The following is a 17309-nucleotide window of genomic DNA, read 5'->3' as shown; positions in this document are numbered from 1 at the left end:
CAGGATCTGCTCTCAGTCTTGCAGGTTCCACAGTGATCTCCAGGCAGAGCTTTGTACACATACCTCTCTAAAAGTACTATAACATATGTTGATTGAAAATGGCTTACCCCCTCAGCCAACTGTAGCCTAACAGATGTCAAATGTTCATAATTATCCATAATAATATTTGATACTGCTAGGTGGCTTTTCTCTTTAAAATTCCTTTATATTCTTTATGCAAAATAATCAATCAAATCTCTGATACATTGCTTACACCTAGTTCTGTTTCCCATGTGACAGACAGAGCTGTTGATAGGCAGTGGGATGTACTAAACACAGTGTTTGTTCTGTTTGTCCATTAGTAAATTGTCTGTGTGATGTTTTGTGTCGTGTTGTTTTGGTCCTATGTTATGTTGTGTCCCTAGGGTCTGCCAGGCTTCCCCACAGTTGCTGCTCTGCACAGTAATCAGATCCTCACCGTCAAGGTTTGTGGCTGACATGTACCAGTTCAGTCAGGTCTTTCTATCAGCATAAGAGTGCACATGAATAGTTAATTTTGCCATGGGATACCAATTAGCCCATCTTACTATGGGCCTAATTCTGATTACACCACACCTGGGTTTCATGCTGTAACTCCACTTATTCCAGTGGAATTACTCCTGAGCTACAGTGTGAGTGAGATTAGAATCCAGCTCTGTGTGTGTTAGTACCTACCCTAACGTCCAAATCACACATACTCTTGGTTTTTAGATTAAGTTTTGTTATAATTGTGCTTTATTAAGACATACAGGAGTATGGAAAATGTCAAAGTACTGTACATCGGGCACATAATGAGCATCAGCAGATTCAATGATCTATTTCTGTTTATGTGTCGTGCACCAGTAGTTTAAGCTGTACCCTTGCAGATGCACTTTGAAAAATGTGTAAATGAAACAGGAAAGATTTAAACAATCAAGGTATGCCTGGACTTCAGATATCATTAAAATGGCACCATTCTTCATGGCGCAATATGCTGGTTGGAAAATCTGACTGAAAATTGAATTGGTGCTTTGTCTATGGAATCTTTGCTGAAAGACTACCATATGAGAAATGTGCTGATTTTATACCCCAGGGATTATAAAATGTTGATGAACTCAGAGACACCTAGAAGAATTGCTGGGAAGAAAACTTGTGTTATGTTACCTTCAATCAATCCATAAGTAACAAAGCTTCTATCTTGTATCCTGTCAATCCTGTTAACTCCTTTAAAAGAAAAGGCACAGATTTTATCAGACACAAGCACCAGTTTATACTATATTAGCTATTATAAATCTAATGTATATATCTTTATTTCTTTCTTGGGGCCTTCTGATGTCTATTCTTCAACTCTCTCATCTCTGAACTTCAACCTTTGACCTCACCTGCCTGATCAGATGGTGTTTCCTAAAATCAATCATGGGTTTCTCTCTGCTGATCAGCAGCTCATTAAACGCCGCCTCATTAAGGTAGTGCTTAATCTCACTGGAGTCTGGTTCTTCTTTACATTTGAATATTACTCTATACTGTACTTTTTGTCATTAGCCTTCTTTTAGTGGGTAATTAATCTGAAAAATGACTTGGAGCCAAACCATTTTTCGTGAAACGTGTTTGTGTAAAATAGCAGTGGAAACTACACAAAGCTTTGCTAAAAGGTTCGTAGTTAAAATTCAGCCAATGAGGCTTCTTACAGTAGTTTGTCTTCTGGAAACTGAATAAAAATGCTAATTTTTTTAAAGGAAAGAAATGTTTTGACAATTTGTAAATTTAAGTTATTGCAAAATCAATGTATCAAAACCATAAAAGATAAAATATAATATGCAACTTTTCAGCAAGGCAATTATTTTTCACCATCATTTTAGAACTCCATCAGTGCTCGATTGTTGAGGTTTGCAAAATTACTTTGAAAATATAACAACTCTCAGACAAACCAACTCACTCAGTCTTTGCTGTGAATCTATGATCATGATGATGATCACAAAGTGAAAATTATACCTGCTCTTCCAAATCAATTACTTGCTTTGGGAAACTGAGTGAGTAGAGTTTTGCAAGGCTATACTAAACAGCAGTGTAAATCCTGCTATTGGACACGCAGTTCGGAACTTGAGCCTCTCTTTGTGACTGTCGTGGCTGGTTGCACCGTACAGGTGCAGCACACTAATCTTCTGACGCAAAGTGCAATCTCTGCCATAAGAAATGAAGCAGCAGTTTAAAGACCATCTCCATCCATGATCTAAGTAAGCATCCTGCTCATAGCAGCTATTTCAACCCGTCAGGAACTCATTGTAGGTAAATCGGTGCCTTTTTGTGGGGCTTTGTACATCTGAAGACAAACTTCTGATTATGATTTTGTCGACTCCTGTTCAGGGTGACCAAGGACAAGCTGGACCCCCTGGTCCTCCAGGGCCACCAGGACCCAGAGGTCCTCCAGGAGACACTGGCAAAGATGGCCCCCGAGGGATGCCTGGAGTACCGGTGAGTTAGCCTAGAGGATATAGAGGCATCACTGTGGTATATGAGTGTTTTACAAGCATGAATAAATTTAGACTCAGAAACACTCCTGTGGGGTAGGAAATATTATTATTCACATTTTATCAATACGAAAGCTGAGCAATAGGCAGGTTATATGACATACTTATGGCAACACAGTCAGTAAGTAGCCAGGCTAGGAACAGCACCCAGATCTCATGACTCCCAGTCCTGAAAATTGTTTCCCCCGGTTCCTGACCTTTCTGAATTGTTCCCTGATATTCTAATTATTGCAGTGCTGGGCAGCCTCTTTGCACATAAGAAGAGAATTAAAGCTAAACTTGAACCTAGGTTATTGTGTGTTTGATTAGACTTCTGGTTCCCTAATGATGATTAATATTTTAAAAAAATGAAGTTAGAAGAAATAGATTGTTAAACTCTATACGCTATTCCCAGAGCCTGATTCTGCCATCCATACTCAAGACGAGCGGTAAACTGCTCCTCAGAAAGTCCCATACATTTCAATGGCACTACTCACAGTCATCATTTGTTTGGGAGGAAGAATCAGGCCTTTAGCTTTTTGGCATTTTGTTGTTGGAAGCCTGCCAAAACTTTTTTAAATTAAAACATAAATACAAAAGTCACTTGGCCCTATTTTTAACAAGTCTTGGAAATGCTCATGATTTTACATTTTTGTGACGTACTAAACTCTTTAGGTTTATTGTAAGGGGATCCCCCACCCTCCATTTTCATAGTCCAATGGGACATAAAATCAACATTGTGAAGGAAAATTCATGATTTCATATGTGGGGCCAGGGCAGAAAGACATAAACCTTTCCAAAAGAGTCCTTTTTTGGGTAAAAGGTAAAACCAAAAGGAAAACACATCCAAGATCATGTTCTGGTCTCATTCTGAGTGCCTCATCCTACATTATATTAACTGTATAAAATTATAGAACATAACAGAGCTGAACTATTATTATGTTAAAACTTCTTTGGAAAACCCAACAAGACCTGGCATTTAGAAGTCTGAGTCCAAAAAACCTTGGTTGAAAAACCTTTGATTAGAAGACCACTGTGAAAGGTTGTACACATCTGCTACTTTCCATTCTTTAAGGTTCATCTCAGCCACCCACTCACTTCTGCCAGTGATGCACCATCCCTGCATTGTCAGGGAAAAAAAACTTTGGACCTCATTCTGATATCCCTTACCCTGGTACAATTCCAGTCACATAGTGGAGTTACTCCTGCGTTACAGTTGTGTAAGTGAGATCAGAATCAGCTGTCTGACTCCAATAGTATAATTTTTTCTGGATAATCCACAAGAGGCTGGGGAAGGTCAACAATGATGGAGAGCAAGACTGATTATAATGTGACTTGATGTTTGCTTCTCAAGCAAAGGGAGCAGAATAAGAATAAGTAGGCACAGGGACTGATTTGCCCTTTTACCTTTACAGTCCTTGCAAGCCATAGTGAAGGCACTTTAATGGGACAGTCTATGAAGCCTTACACTTATACTCCTCTATACCTGTGGATAAAGGCCTTCAGTTCCTTGGGCAGTCAATACAGCACTTTTAGCAAACACTAAGTTGACATGCACAAAAAAATAACATTTAAGAATAGTTACCTGCAGCAACTATTTACCAGATGCACAAATTGCTTCCTATCCAATGGCAAAGCGGTCACCAAAGATGGAACAATTTAGTGACATTGTGGCAATGTCAGAGAAAGCTAGGATGTCTGAGAACTATTCCATTTCCTTTTCTAGCATTCTGTGTAAATAAACCATTTAGCTAGAGTTCAGGTGTATATAACATCAGTGTTTTCTTATATTTTATTTGGGGTCCTGAGGGCCAAATTTTCAAATGTATTCAGGTTTCTAAAAAGATGCAGATAGGCACCTAGTGGAATTTTTCAAAAGCCTAAGTGGGTTTCCCAGTGAAGTCCATGGGACTTTGCAGAATCAGCACCTTGCAGGACTGGACTGACACATCCAACAAAGCAGTGATTAGAGAGTGTAAGAGAAGAGACACTGCAGAATTCCACGGCTAGAGGACACAGACCCCTCCATCATCAGCAAAGTCCATATTAGAGCAACCATTAATAAAATCAGCACTCTGCCCTCCTCTTCAACTCCACGTATTTAAAAGAAAACTGGCCAATGGTGAGGCTGCCTTATCTTATCTTCCCACCTGAAATGGATGTATTGGACAGTTGCACCAACACCTAAGTTTCAGTACCGCATGCATCCTCAGAAGGGAATGGAGTGAGAAATTAGGTCTCACTGCAGCTATTCTGGGGCTTTCTCAGTACTTATGTCCCAGAATACAACAATGTGCTTCTGAAACCCTAGCATCATTTAAATCATGTGCCAGTAGCATGCTCTGAGAAAGTTTGAAGCAACCCTGGCTCTGCTTTGCATCTTTTCCATCTAATAGGATTGTTGCAACATATAACCCATCAGTTTTCTGACACAAAATAGCTAGTGCCTTCTTTACCACTGAAGAGCAAATGAAAAGGTTCCTATCAGTCAGCAGAACAGTAATTCTTCTTTTGACCTACTCAGTGTGAGAAAGAATTTGGAAAAGTTCTATGCTGAGATTTTCAAAGCCAACTATAGGATTTATCCACACAATTCTCACAGAAATTAATAGGAGCAGTTTTCAGAGTAGCAGCCATGTTAGTTTGTATCCGCAAAAAGAAAAGGAGGACTTGTGGCACCTTAGAGACTAGCAGTGTGGCTTTGAAAATATCAAGCCTAGGATTTTTTTAGCAATTTATGTAATGTGCCAAAGCACTAATTTGCAAAGAGACAAGGTGGGTGAGAGAATGTATTTTATTGGACCAACTTCTTTTGGTGAGAGAGACAAGCTTTCAAGCTTACATCGAGCTAAGATCAAAAGCTTGTCTCTTTCACCAACAGAAGTTGGTCCAATAAAACATATTCCCTCATCCACCTTGTCTTTCTAATATTCTGCAACCGACATGGCCACAACAACACCTACTTTGCAAAGTCATTTATAAGCCTACTAACAGAGAATGTAATATGTAGTTGTAAATTACTTTGGAATGCACAAAAAGCAGGTCCTATAATACATATGCAAAACAACATTACTTCATTTTCCTTTAAAACTGCAGTTTGCTGGGAAGGAATGTTGTCTGTTCATTAGAACAGGGGACTGGAAGTCAGGATATTTGGTACTTAAGAGCTCTTGAATTAAGAGAATTATCCCACTGAAAGATTGAAAAACCACGAGCAACTCTTTGAAGCCCATCATGTTACCAGGAAGGATTTTTATCTGCCATTTTAGTAGCCAGTGATCATAGTAACATATATGTCCCTGCAGCTGTCACGTGCTTCAGTAGGTATTTTGGTATAATGTAGTTAATAGACATTTTAATGTTACTAAGTAGGGAGTGAATGTAAATAACATTATTGATATAAATCCAATTTGTTTTTAAGGGAGAGCCAGGAAAACCAGGTGAACAAGGGTTGATGGTAAGTACCTTTATTTCTTCTGTTTCCAGTTCACTAAACAGTTATAAAAAGTACCTTTATGTTCTCTTCATAAGTAATAACTCCAAAGAGTCTTATGATTTTGTTCTGCTTAACCCTTTTTTATTACAAAAGTGTATGGATTCTCCTCTGTAATGAGAGACTTGAATGACAGATCTCCTATGCACAACAGGCTGACTCTTAAGGCCAGATTCTTCTCTCAACTTACAGAAGCAGAGGGGACCTTAACCAGCTGGTAGCACGGAAAGGAGAAAGAGCCAGCCGAGTTGCACAATACTCCACTCCCAGGGAGTCCCCATATATGTCCTCCCTTCAAAGCTTAATTGTTGCCTCTTGCCCAAGTCTTTAGAGAGCCCAACTCTCACCTGGCTCTGTGGTGACAGTCCAAGCCCCTTTCGCTGATGGAACAATAAAGAGGAAATGCTGCACACTGAAATTCACAGGGTCTTCTTCTCCCTAGGAATTTTTTCCCCATATATGGGAGCATCTGGCCCTTAATTCCATAGTCAAGGGAATGCATTTTTAATGAGTACAATGATCTGGGAATAGTTGTGTTCTGCTGCATCAAGAAGACTAACCCCATTCAATTTGAAATAAAATGAGTACCATCATTTTTAACCCCCACTTCAACCAAAGAGCCGGTGAAAGAGTGACTGCTGCCCTGTGCACACATGATATGTGGTCCATACACTGGTTTTTGGCCTTTGAGGTCTCCTCTCACAGTGCTGGCCAGGCCCAACCTTATTCTCTTATGAGAGCTGACAAAATCACAGCCCATGGCCCTTTTGGATTTGTGGATCTCTAGAAGCCCTGGGTAGCAAGATAACAGGATCAGTAATCAGACACAAATTTGATTGCTTATAGTCTGAATTTCTGAAGGTTTGAGCAGATATGGTGTTGTTTTATCTTGAAAAACTTCAGATTATTTTGGATGGCAATAGGCACATATTCTTAGAAGCTGATGAACCTAAGAAATGTCTTGGCTCTGAAATGTCCTGCTGGGAAAACAGTTAAAGAAAATCCTATGGCCTGTTCATTTGAAGATAATGATTAAGGAAAAAAGAGTACCACCCAATGTTCTGATCAGTTTATTTCTTTTCTCCTTCCCTCTTCTGTTTTTCTGATTGCCCGTTGATTATAAAGTGTATAATAGCTGCGGGTTTGTTTTACGTTTGCTTTAATACTGTTCTACATGCTCTCATTAATGCACTGTGGACTAGATTCACTCAGGCTCTATAGCAGTGTCTTCTAGTACAGACCTTGGCACAGGATCACCAGAGGCAAAGTCTACCTGGATGAGGTTTGCAGCAGTGCACGGTGCCTGCAACCTCCTTGCCACTGGTAGAGACGGAGCGAACCATTCCAAAAATTAGGTTCAGTGGGATTACTCATGTGAATAAATGCTACAGGATCAGGCCCTACACTATTTCTGTGGAAATAGGCACACCTACCTCATAAGGATGTCATAAGGCCTAAATGTTGGTAAAGCTCCTTGACATCTTCCTATAAATGTGAGAAGTATTTTTAGAATGGGGGAAACTAAGGTTCCAATCTTTGCAATTATGGACCAACAACTGCAGTGCACATCTTGAAACTACTTAGCTTTGCTAACTATTTTCTGCTCTCACAAATAGTCAGTCTTGCAGCCTTCCAAGTGGAATAACACTTCACAGAGAGGGACTGTTGGGAGATAATGAGATGATAGCAAGTCTTGGCAGCCTGTGTGTCAGTGTTCACCCACAGCGTACAGTACACCGACACGCACAGCAATTGCATACCATATTGTGTGTTACTCCTTACGTAGTAGTTATGGCAGAGGTTTCATCACAATAGTTCTCAAAATAAACCCTCCCTATACTTTCAAAGTATATTACAGAGACACTGTAAAGTCATATAAGGTCTGAATTCACACAGGCTTAAAACTTGACTAATATAGTAGCAAATATAATTCTTATTTAGAAGCACCAATTAAAATCAAATCTTCACACACATTTTCCCTCAATTTGCTTGCATAACTTCGCTTAACATTAATAAGAGTTATTCAGGCATACTGAAGTAAGGACAGATTGGAACTAAAATGTGATGATAGCATATAGGCACAATTTGCATACATGTGTAGGGCCTAGAGTGAGCACAGTGACTTTTTAAATATTATTCACATGTACATACAAGTCACTGGATGTATTAAATTCTTATATGTAAATTTAAAACAATTCATGCTTCTGTACACAATAGTCTTAAATCATTTTAATGTAGCTGGATTCCTGAGAATAATTTTCTTCAGTTAAATGAGAGGTCCACTGACTTCAATGGAGTTATGACGGTTTACACCAGCTGGTGGTTGGCTCCATTTTACTGAAAGCTCTTGAACAGATAGCAATGTTGGATTGATTGATAAAGGAAACGCATACTTCAGATGAAATCAGTAGGGCAGTTGGTATTACAGTGCCACTTCTCACTTGGAGGAGGTTTGGTTGGACCAGTTTGAGGATGGCCAACCCCTGGTTCCAGAGAGGCACAGGAGAGGAAGTGCTTGTGCTCATATATGCAGGAGCTTAGTCCCCACTCTCCCAGGTGCCTTAGAATGAAGGTTGGAGTGCCCCTTAAGGAGAGAAGGGGTTCTCTGCTTCTCATTGGCCAGTGGGATTCATGGGGGAATAGAGGGAACCAATTAGGTCTTACAGGCACCCTCATTTCAGTGTAAAGATGCCCCATAAGTCTTGGGGCCATCTTGAGGCTACTGCTGCCCCCTCTCCCTCCCTATTGTTGAGATACTGTTGATCTCCGTTTTCTAGATACTGTGGCTCTAACTGATTGTATCTTCTGTATTGGGGAGGTGTTTTTTCCGTTAGGGCCAAATTGTCAGGATGACAAGGATGGAAGGGTCCCTTTCCTTGCAGCATCATGGAAGACCAGTTTTAGGTGAAAGAGAGTGAGAATACAAATATTTAAGGTTAGGAAGTGATAAAGGAGTATTTAGTTTGTCACCTCTTGTGTCTTCGGTCTAATACAGATAAAGGTTAAAGGTAGTACCCGGAGGTAAATCTGAGTAAAAGGCCCAGGATATAACTAGTTGTCATTTTTGTGTATATGGAGAGAGGAACACTACGTCTTCTGAGACTGAGGTAACCCCCATTTCCCCTCAAGTGTGAAGGGTGGGCAGAAGATTCAGAGATGGGCTGAGTTGTGGAGTTAGGCTAAAGTGAGTCAGTTCTGAATTATTGGTTAGCTGGTATGCAGCTATTTAGCTCCATACTGAACTAAATGAAATGCCTGGTATGTGAGGGGGTGAATGGATTGTGCCCCTTCCAACCCCCACACTTGAAGCCTGCCACTTACTATCCATCCTTGTTGTCTGTGTTTTATTCACTTGTGTGTCCCAACCAATATGCTGTACAATCTTTAATACCCAAGAAGTGGTTCCTATTATTTCCTTCTCGTTTTCAGAACTGAGAATAAGAAATTTGAATTGCTGATCATTTTGTACCGGGAGTTAGAATTTCTGGTTGCAAACTAGTGAGTGCCTCATTTGTGGTTTGTGACAAGAAACTTCAACTCCTGGCACTGAAATATTAATGTTCTTATACTGTTTTATATGATTCCTTTGCAGTCTCCATTTGGAGTGTTTAAACACTTCTTAAAGCATTTTGTGTCAAGTTCAGTGGTATGTGCCTACTGCTTTGTGCCACGTCAGTGGTACAGAGCAACTGGACACCTGGCTTAACAGTCAAGTAAGCTAATTTTACAGCTGTTTTGCATCCCTAGAGTAGTGCAAAGCAGCCAGAGTGTACTGGTAGTAAATACGGACCTTTGCTTTTGGGATGCAAAAGTTTCATGCTACTATAATCATCCCTAGTGCAAAACCACCGCAAGCTACGTATAAAGTCTGTAGGATTAACAACTTTGCATTTATCCATTTTCACTGGGCAACTCTTCTAGAAAACATGACCTACATGTTGTTTTTTTCAGATATGCAAAACAAGGGCCTGATCCTGGAGTCCTCTCTCATAAGAAACTGTCACCCTTGAAGAATAGTAGAAGACTGCAGGATCGGACCCTGAATTCTCAAAGTGCCAAATCTTGAAACTGAAAACCGATTAATTTTCATATGGAGAAAAAGAAAGCAATCTAACTCTGAAATAAGCTTAAAGTGGTTGTCAAAACGGAGACTGTGAAGTGCTATTAGTTTAAACTTTGGTGAAATCCTGAGGGGTAAATCCTCAGCTGATGTAAATTCCCACAGGTCCATTGATTTCAGGGAAGTCTGCCCTGAAGTCAGTGGAGCTGTGGGAATTTACACCAGCTGAGGAGTTTAATAATTTTGCTTTTATACGTGTAAGATCTAGACAAAGCTATAGTGCACTATTTGTGCCATTCTGGCAGTGTAGTCAATATAAATCCTGGATGAGTTTATTTTAGAATTAAGTTGGCTACAATTTGCAACTTAGGGGCTAAAAGTTGGCAGTCCAATTTTCAGCCTATAAATCCTAAGGCAATTATTCCTTCCTCCAACACAAATCTAGGTGGCTGTTTGGAGTTGCTCGTGCCAGTTGCCAGCAAGAATGTCAGTCATGTGCTTTTCATCCTTTTTAATGTTCCTCTACCTCAAGTCTCTGCATGTTTTAATTTGGCATCTCATATGAAAATATAGTATGCGTTTGTATGCTTTTGTATGTTTTAAATATACCTCTAGTATTTGAGAGTAGACGCAATGTAGTTGTTTTTCAGAATGGATAATTGTCTCTCTATTTTGGAAGGCAAAAAACATATAACTCGTTAAGATACTGAGATGTTAGGCCAAATTTTCAAAGATCTCATCAACAGGTGAGCTATAGAAAACGTATGTGCACAAATTGTGTGTGTAAGCCAGTAAATGAGAAAATGAAATCAGTTTGCATGTGTAAATATGCAAATGAAGAGTTTTGTAGGAGCAACAGATGTACAAATATTTTGCATGGTTCATGTGGCCCAAACGCTAAGCGCTTAACAAATTGTGCACTCTACAAATGCAGTACATTTTCATTACATTAGTACAGAATAGTGTACAGTCATACAGCTGTACTAGGATGTCTCCAGTGGAGTATTTAAGGTCTGTTGAGCAAATAATGAACATTTGGGGCTCTATCCAGCTGATATTTTCTATAGCTTTCCAAAATAAGAAAACTGCTGAAGATTAAAAGTGCTGGCTGCCCAGCTGGCCAACTTAAGTCAGGTGGTCTCCGTCACTGAAAAAGTCCTTTCACACACACACACACACACACACACACACACACACACACACACACACACACACACAGGCCAAAGCCTGGGCGACAGCGTGTTGCAAAAGAGGCATGTAACAGGCAAAATATAATTGCTTTAATTGCAATTTGTTCAGACAGACAAAATTCCCTATTCTTGTGAAAAAATTCATCATAGCTTTAACGATCACAGATCATCTGTTCTTGGCGCAAATCTCATCCCCAAAATAGGCACCTCTTATGGAATAGCATGTGTAGGATCAGACTGGAGTATTTGCTCTGTATTTACTCAGAGGATAAAGTGCCACTACTGAATTATCAAATCTGCTTTCTGCAGTATCAGGACTTTCTCTGGAGGTTTTACTATCCTGAAGTGGCATTATTGGAGGCATCTAATCCTTTTAGTTCTAGCTTTTCCCCCATTTATCACTGAGCTCTTGCAGTGCTCTCAGTTTAAAAAAAAAATCAGTTTGGGCATATTTCCTTCCTGCGTCTTTCTTTCTATATCTACATGACCTATTCTGGAGGAGCAAGTTCACGAAAGCAGAAAGGAATGTCTCTTCACTTCCTCCTTCTGTTGCTGCCTCCACCCATGCTCCGCCCACCCACCACATGTTGGACATCTTGCCCTTCCTGCTGGCGTCTTCCCTCCCAATTCTTTAGCGTTCCATACTTTCCCCCTTTATCCTTGGTCTTCACTTACCAGTCCTCCTGTCCTCTGGCTGCTCAGCCCTGGCTCCTCCAGTTGGTGCTGTCCCTGCTTTTGCCCTTCCTTCAATCAGTGAAGGACTTCTCTCTATGTGATCTGCCAATAACTCACTCATTCTCTTATCCTCATGGACCAGCAAATCCAGTGGGAGGCAGTTAACGAGGTATGATATATGTTAACATTTAACTGATTCTGAAAGTATCTTTTAAAATACAATGGATATTTTTACTTTCTTTATCCACTGACCCTGAGAATGAGTTAACAATATCTTTCTTTGCCAAACCAAAATTTTGAGCCATATACATGAAATAACAGAGGGACAGTGGAGAATTGTTGTTTGTGTTTTTTTAATTACTGTTCTTTTAAAAAAAAGTTTTAGGAGAACAGTTTTGGCACATCACTCTTTAAATTCATAAACTACTCTCTTGTTCTAGAAATGTTGAGTCTTACTTTAATTCACAAATTGTGTGACATAAATGGATGCAAATCTACGCATGTAAACGTCAACTCTTTGTTCAAAGGGAAGTTTTGCAAACATTGGGGAACCTAAACTGACCCGAAAAAGAAACCAAAGTTGAAATGTTGAAGTTATAATGCAAACCAAATTAAATGATAAAATTTTATCATCCCTGAGCCAGATCCTCAGCTGGTATAAACTAGCATTTCTCCACTGACTTGCTTGAAACTATTTACCTCAGCTCAGGACGTGACCCATAGTTTAGTTCCAAGAGTATATTGCTCAATTTATAATTATCTCTTCTGCACTTGTGGTATTATCAAATAGAACGACACTTACATTTTCTGGGATGCCATAGCAACAGAGATCGGCTGAAGAAAAGCACTACATAAAAACTAATTAATTGTTGCTGTTGTTTTTTCCATCAGTGAATGCAAATAGCATTGAGGCCACTGCTTAATCAGAATTTATGTGAAGTTTCCCATCTGATAATTAGTTTGTTTCTTACTTAGCTATTATTTTATCCAGTTGACTTCACCAATACTAGAGACAAATGCAGTTAAACATAAATACGTACTATAAGAATGAATTAGCTCTGCATGGGGCAAGTCTCCTTTGGAGCCATACAGGACCATATTTTCAAAACGTTTTCATGTGCTCATTGTGCATACAAAACAGGATCAGATGTTCAGTGGGTGAAATCCTGGCTCCAGTGAAGTTAACGACAAAACCTTCATTGACTATGCAGCCTGGATTTCACCCCTGATATAAGGTTAGAGCTTTACACTGTCCCCTGGTTCAGATTTCTATTTCAGTTTTTCTGCCCGCAGGCTGGCAGGGGCTGGAAGTTTTGTAGGGCCAACAGACAGGGAGCAACAAAATGTGTACTGTCTCTTTAAAGGAACAGCAAATTTGTGAGGTTTTTGCGAGTGTTCCAGTGAGAGGTATTGGACATTGCAGGGGAGACCGTTCGGGGGAAACTCGGGGCTGGAAGGGCTCTTGGTGTCACCTTGCAAGTAATAACTAGGCTATTGGAAGGCCACTGCACTGTGAGCCAGCTGCTGCTGGTATCAGGGCTCTGAGCCAAAGCTGCACAGCATAGAGTCACCAAGGGTTACAGGGCAGACGGTGACACAGCCACTTACTGGTCTGGGTTGAAACCTCGAGCATCACGTCAACATGCAAGCAGGTGACGGAGGAGTTTTTCAAAGTCACAGTATCACACTTTGATACTATTTATTTATGGCCATTGAGAGATGTTTTACTTCATTAAAAGCATCTAATATAAATATGCCTCAACAAGCAAAAGCACTCACATCTCCTTTATTTTTTCATTACGTTTTCTCATTTGGCATTTACATTCGCTATCCATGAAATCTGATATCTTGTAAAACAAATCATCTGTGCTGTACCAGATCATACAAATAAAAATGGTCCAAGTTCCTATTTCTTACATTTCCTTGAACGTTAAACATCTAGGTAATTTGAAATTGGATACAAAACACCTTGAATGACTCTTCCTAAAATATTACAATCTGAAATTACTTTATTTTTAGGGGGTTGGACTAGATGACCTCTTGAGGTCCCTTCCAACCCTGATATCCTATGATTCTATGATACTTTTAAAGTACATTATAATATTTTCAGGACAGATTTATATATTTCCTCATCACTATAAGACTTTTTCCTGTTCTGTAACTTGCTAAAACACACACAGTTAACAGATTGTGCTTAAAAATATTTGGACAATATAATGATTATTCTGTTCTTACCCCCACTTTTTCATTTTAATAGAAGAGTTGGCTGTGTAAGGCAGCTCAGAAGAAAATCCTGATCCCACTGAAGTCTACAGTTTTACCATTGACTTCAGTAGTGCCAGGATTTTACTCCAGGTGTTTACTAACCAGAGAACACCCAAGTATCAAATCATCTGACACACCTCCATTTGTTCATCTTTGCTGTTCTCAACCCTAAAGAGACAGAAGTCCAGAGACCAATTAAATTCACAAAGTAGTGATTAAAGCCAATCTAGAAGTCTTCTGGCTTTTACATGCACACTGTCACACAAACCAGTTGGGTCACCTTATCCCAGGATATCCCATTTTTCACTAGCATCAGATGGAGGCATGTGCAATGTGTTGTAAACACACTTATAATCAGCTGGAGCAATCAATTAGCTTCCCCGCTGCAATTATACACAATTAGCAATATGAGGTTCTTGTGAACTACAGCCTCCCTCCAGTCTCTCTTCAGAACGTATGTGCCAGTGGTTAGGCCTCCAGAAGACATTCCCAAACCTGTCTTTCATCTCTGGTAATGCTCTATATTACCTTCTGACATATTAGCTATGTTTACTCACTGTGTATCTTAAGATATTATACTGTTTAAAGAAGTAGCTTTACAAAGATTTTGATGGCCTCTGATTAGCAGAAGCTACACTTTTATTTTTATTGTATTTTAGCATTATTTTAGCTCCCTGTTTTGTGCAGGCATTACAGCCAAGGCATTGAAACCTGACTGCTTCAGGTTAGCCTTCCCAGTCCACGTTAGAATTTAAATAAAAGTGGCATACTCTTTAAATGTGCTGAGCACCTGCAGCTCCCATTGACTTAATGGGATTTCAGGGAGCTCAAATGCTTCTCAGAGCCAGGCCACTTTAATTTAGGTTACAAAACATGGATTGAGGAGCCTAACTTGAGGTATCAGGTTTGAAAATTTTGGCCCAAGCCTCCCAGCAGGTCAGTAAAATAGATAAGTATTATCATCCCAATTTACACAGGGGACTGAGGCACAAAGAGAGTAGGAGATTTGGCTAAAGCCGTATGAACGTCTTCGGTATTAGTGGAAATAAAAATTAGGTGTAGGCCACTTGTCCTCAAGCTCTGTTCCTTAACTACAATAACATCCTTTCTGCTGCTAATGGCGATAGTGACAGTAGGCCAGATGCCACTCTATGCTCGACGAGGAAAGTAGCAAAGTAGTGTAGATTGGGCCTTATGCTAGAGGAGACTACTGTGTGTTTCACCTGTCTCCATACACTGCAAAGGCTCCAGGGCTTGGGGGAAAGGTAGAACTGAGATGGGGAAGAGGAGAAGGCACTCATGCAGCATATGCCCTTCAAGTTCAGCCAGAAATTCAGTAAATAGCTACCCAGATATTATCCTGGTTGAATGTGCGGCTGCAAAGCACTGCTGAGAAGGGTTTCATTGCAGCCACTAGCAGGGACCAAAATGTGGCTCCTGAGGGAGCCGTGCTATGGAAGTAAGACTTAGGGAGCTGTGTGGAAACTGAGCCTCTCTGTAGATGTTTCTGGAGCTATCCCAGGGCCTAAAAGGGGTCCAGTACATTAGGTGGGCAACACAGCCCTCTCCCAATTCCAGGGGAAAAGTGGGAGTTTATCATGTAGGGTAGCAAGTGCTCCCAATTGCAGTCCTAATAAGAAAAGGTCATTAAAATTTTACCAGATATTTTACTTATGTGCTTAGAGACCCATATGAGAGAGACAAGATTGGAGAGGTAATACCTCTTATTGGACCAACTTCTTCAGCTCTCTGTAGCTCAAAATCTTGTATCTTTCACCAACAGAAGTTGGCCCAATAAAAGATATTGCCTCACCCATTATTGTCTCTAATACCCTGGGTCCAAGCTGACTACAAGAACACTGCAAATATATATATATATACACACACACACACACACACGTATCAATGCTATATTATTCTAAAAGGGAAGGCTTCCAACATGCTTTGTTAGAAATTGTAGACAACCCATTAAAAACAGAATCTAAGGGAAGTCCAGAACATGCTAAAATTTTGGTATTTAACTAAGTTCTCTCCTTTGGTATATAAATGGCTACATTTCCATTGTTCTACCTAGGAGATGACTGGAAGGTGGGTGGGGGGAGGAATCATCGGTGGATCAGCTGCACAAAGTTTCCACACAGCTTTGAGTGCCAGATCTTCACCAGTCCCAATGCCACAGGGCAATCCTTCAAAGAAATACTGCTCCCATTTAACTGAGCTCAGCAGTTTGGAAGTTCACAGGGTAAGAAGCACTTGTCACCCTGAATATCTAGGTAAGTTTCTAATTACAACTGCCATTTCTGGGCTTAGTGCTGGAGGCAGCCATCTTGCTGAAGAGTGATATAATCTCTGACTCAAGTAGTGTAAGAGCTCAATGGAAGAGACAGGAAAACAATTTCCAACCTGATTTAATACAGGTTTGGGTTTAAGCACCATAAAGAGAACACTAATAATGACATAAAATACTTCATTTTAAAATATCATCCACTGTTTTCTTTGCACAACTGTTAACCCATTTAGAAAGTGCTTTAGGAAGTAGTTTACTGTCTCTTCCACTGGGCTTGCATGCATTTAGACTTTATCTGTGCTACGATTTCCTTCCTAAAATTTCTTTCAATTGCCACTAACAAGTTCAGTTCCATCTGATAGCAATGTCAGGAGCTCTACTGTGAAAATCACCAATGGAATTAGACGCAGTACTTAAAACCACCAACAGCAGCCTGTAGCCCTGTCTATACGAGAACTCCAATTACTACTGCCCCTGGTGGAGCTGGAGTGGTGGTGGCGATGGTGAGGAAATTCTAGGGAAAATGCCTGGTTTGCCACAGCCACAGGGTCACAGATTATATCACTTTTCAGCAGACTAGAAGCCTCTGGCACTAGACACAGAAATGTCCCATATATAATTAATAAACTCCCAGTTCACAGTTTATTCTCGGAGATAGCAATAATATATTAATGATATTAACTTCTGTTTAAATAGTCACTTTCCGCTGAAGGATCCCAACTGGCCCTTCAGTGAGAGATACCTTAGAAGAAACATAGAGAGATACCACTTCAAAAAGTATAGACATAGAGCACCACTGAAATACAGCCACATTTGTGATGGAGGTCAGCAAAGA

General features: G+C 40.0%; 1 protein-coding gene across 1 annotated transcript in view; it reads left to right on the top strand.

Moving 5' to 3' along the window:
- COL25A1 (collagen type XXV alpha 1 chain) overlaps positions 1-17309 on the top strand; it is a 428953-nt gene that overhangs the window by 301564 nt on the left and 110080 nt on the right. Inside the window, exons 8-10 of the mRNA XM_077814764.1 lie at positions 1392-1463; positions 2362-2469; positions 5926-5961. Coding sequence (XP_077670890.1) covers positions 1392-1463; positions 2362-2469; positions 5926-5961 — 216 coding nt within the window. The remainder of the gene's footprint in view (positions 1-1391; positions 1464-2361; positions 2470-5925; positions 5962-17309) is intronic.

This window comes from Eretmochelys imbricata, chromosome 4 (assembly GCF_965152235.1).
Source record: "Eretmochelys imbricata isolate rEreImb1 chromosome 4, rEreImb1.hap1, whole genome shotgun sequence".
Classification (NCBI taxonomy): domain Eukaryota; kingdom Metazoa; phylum Chordata; order Testudines; family Cheloniidae; genus Eretmochelys; species Eretmochelys imbricata.
This window is presented reverse-complemented; position numbering and strand designations above follow the sequence as displayed.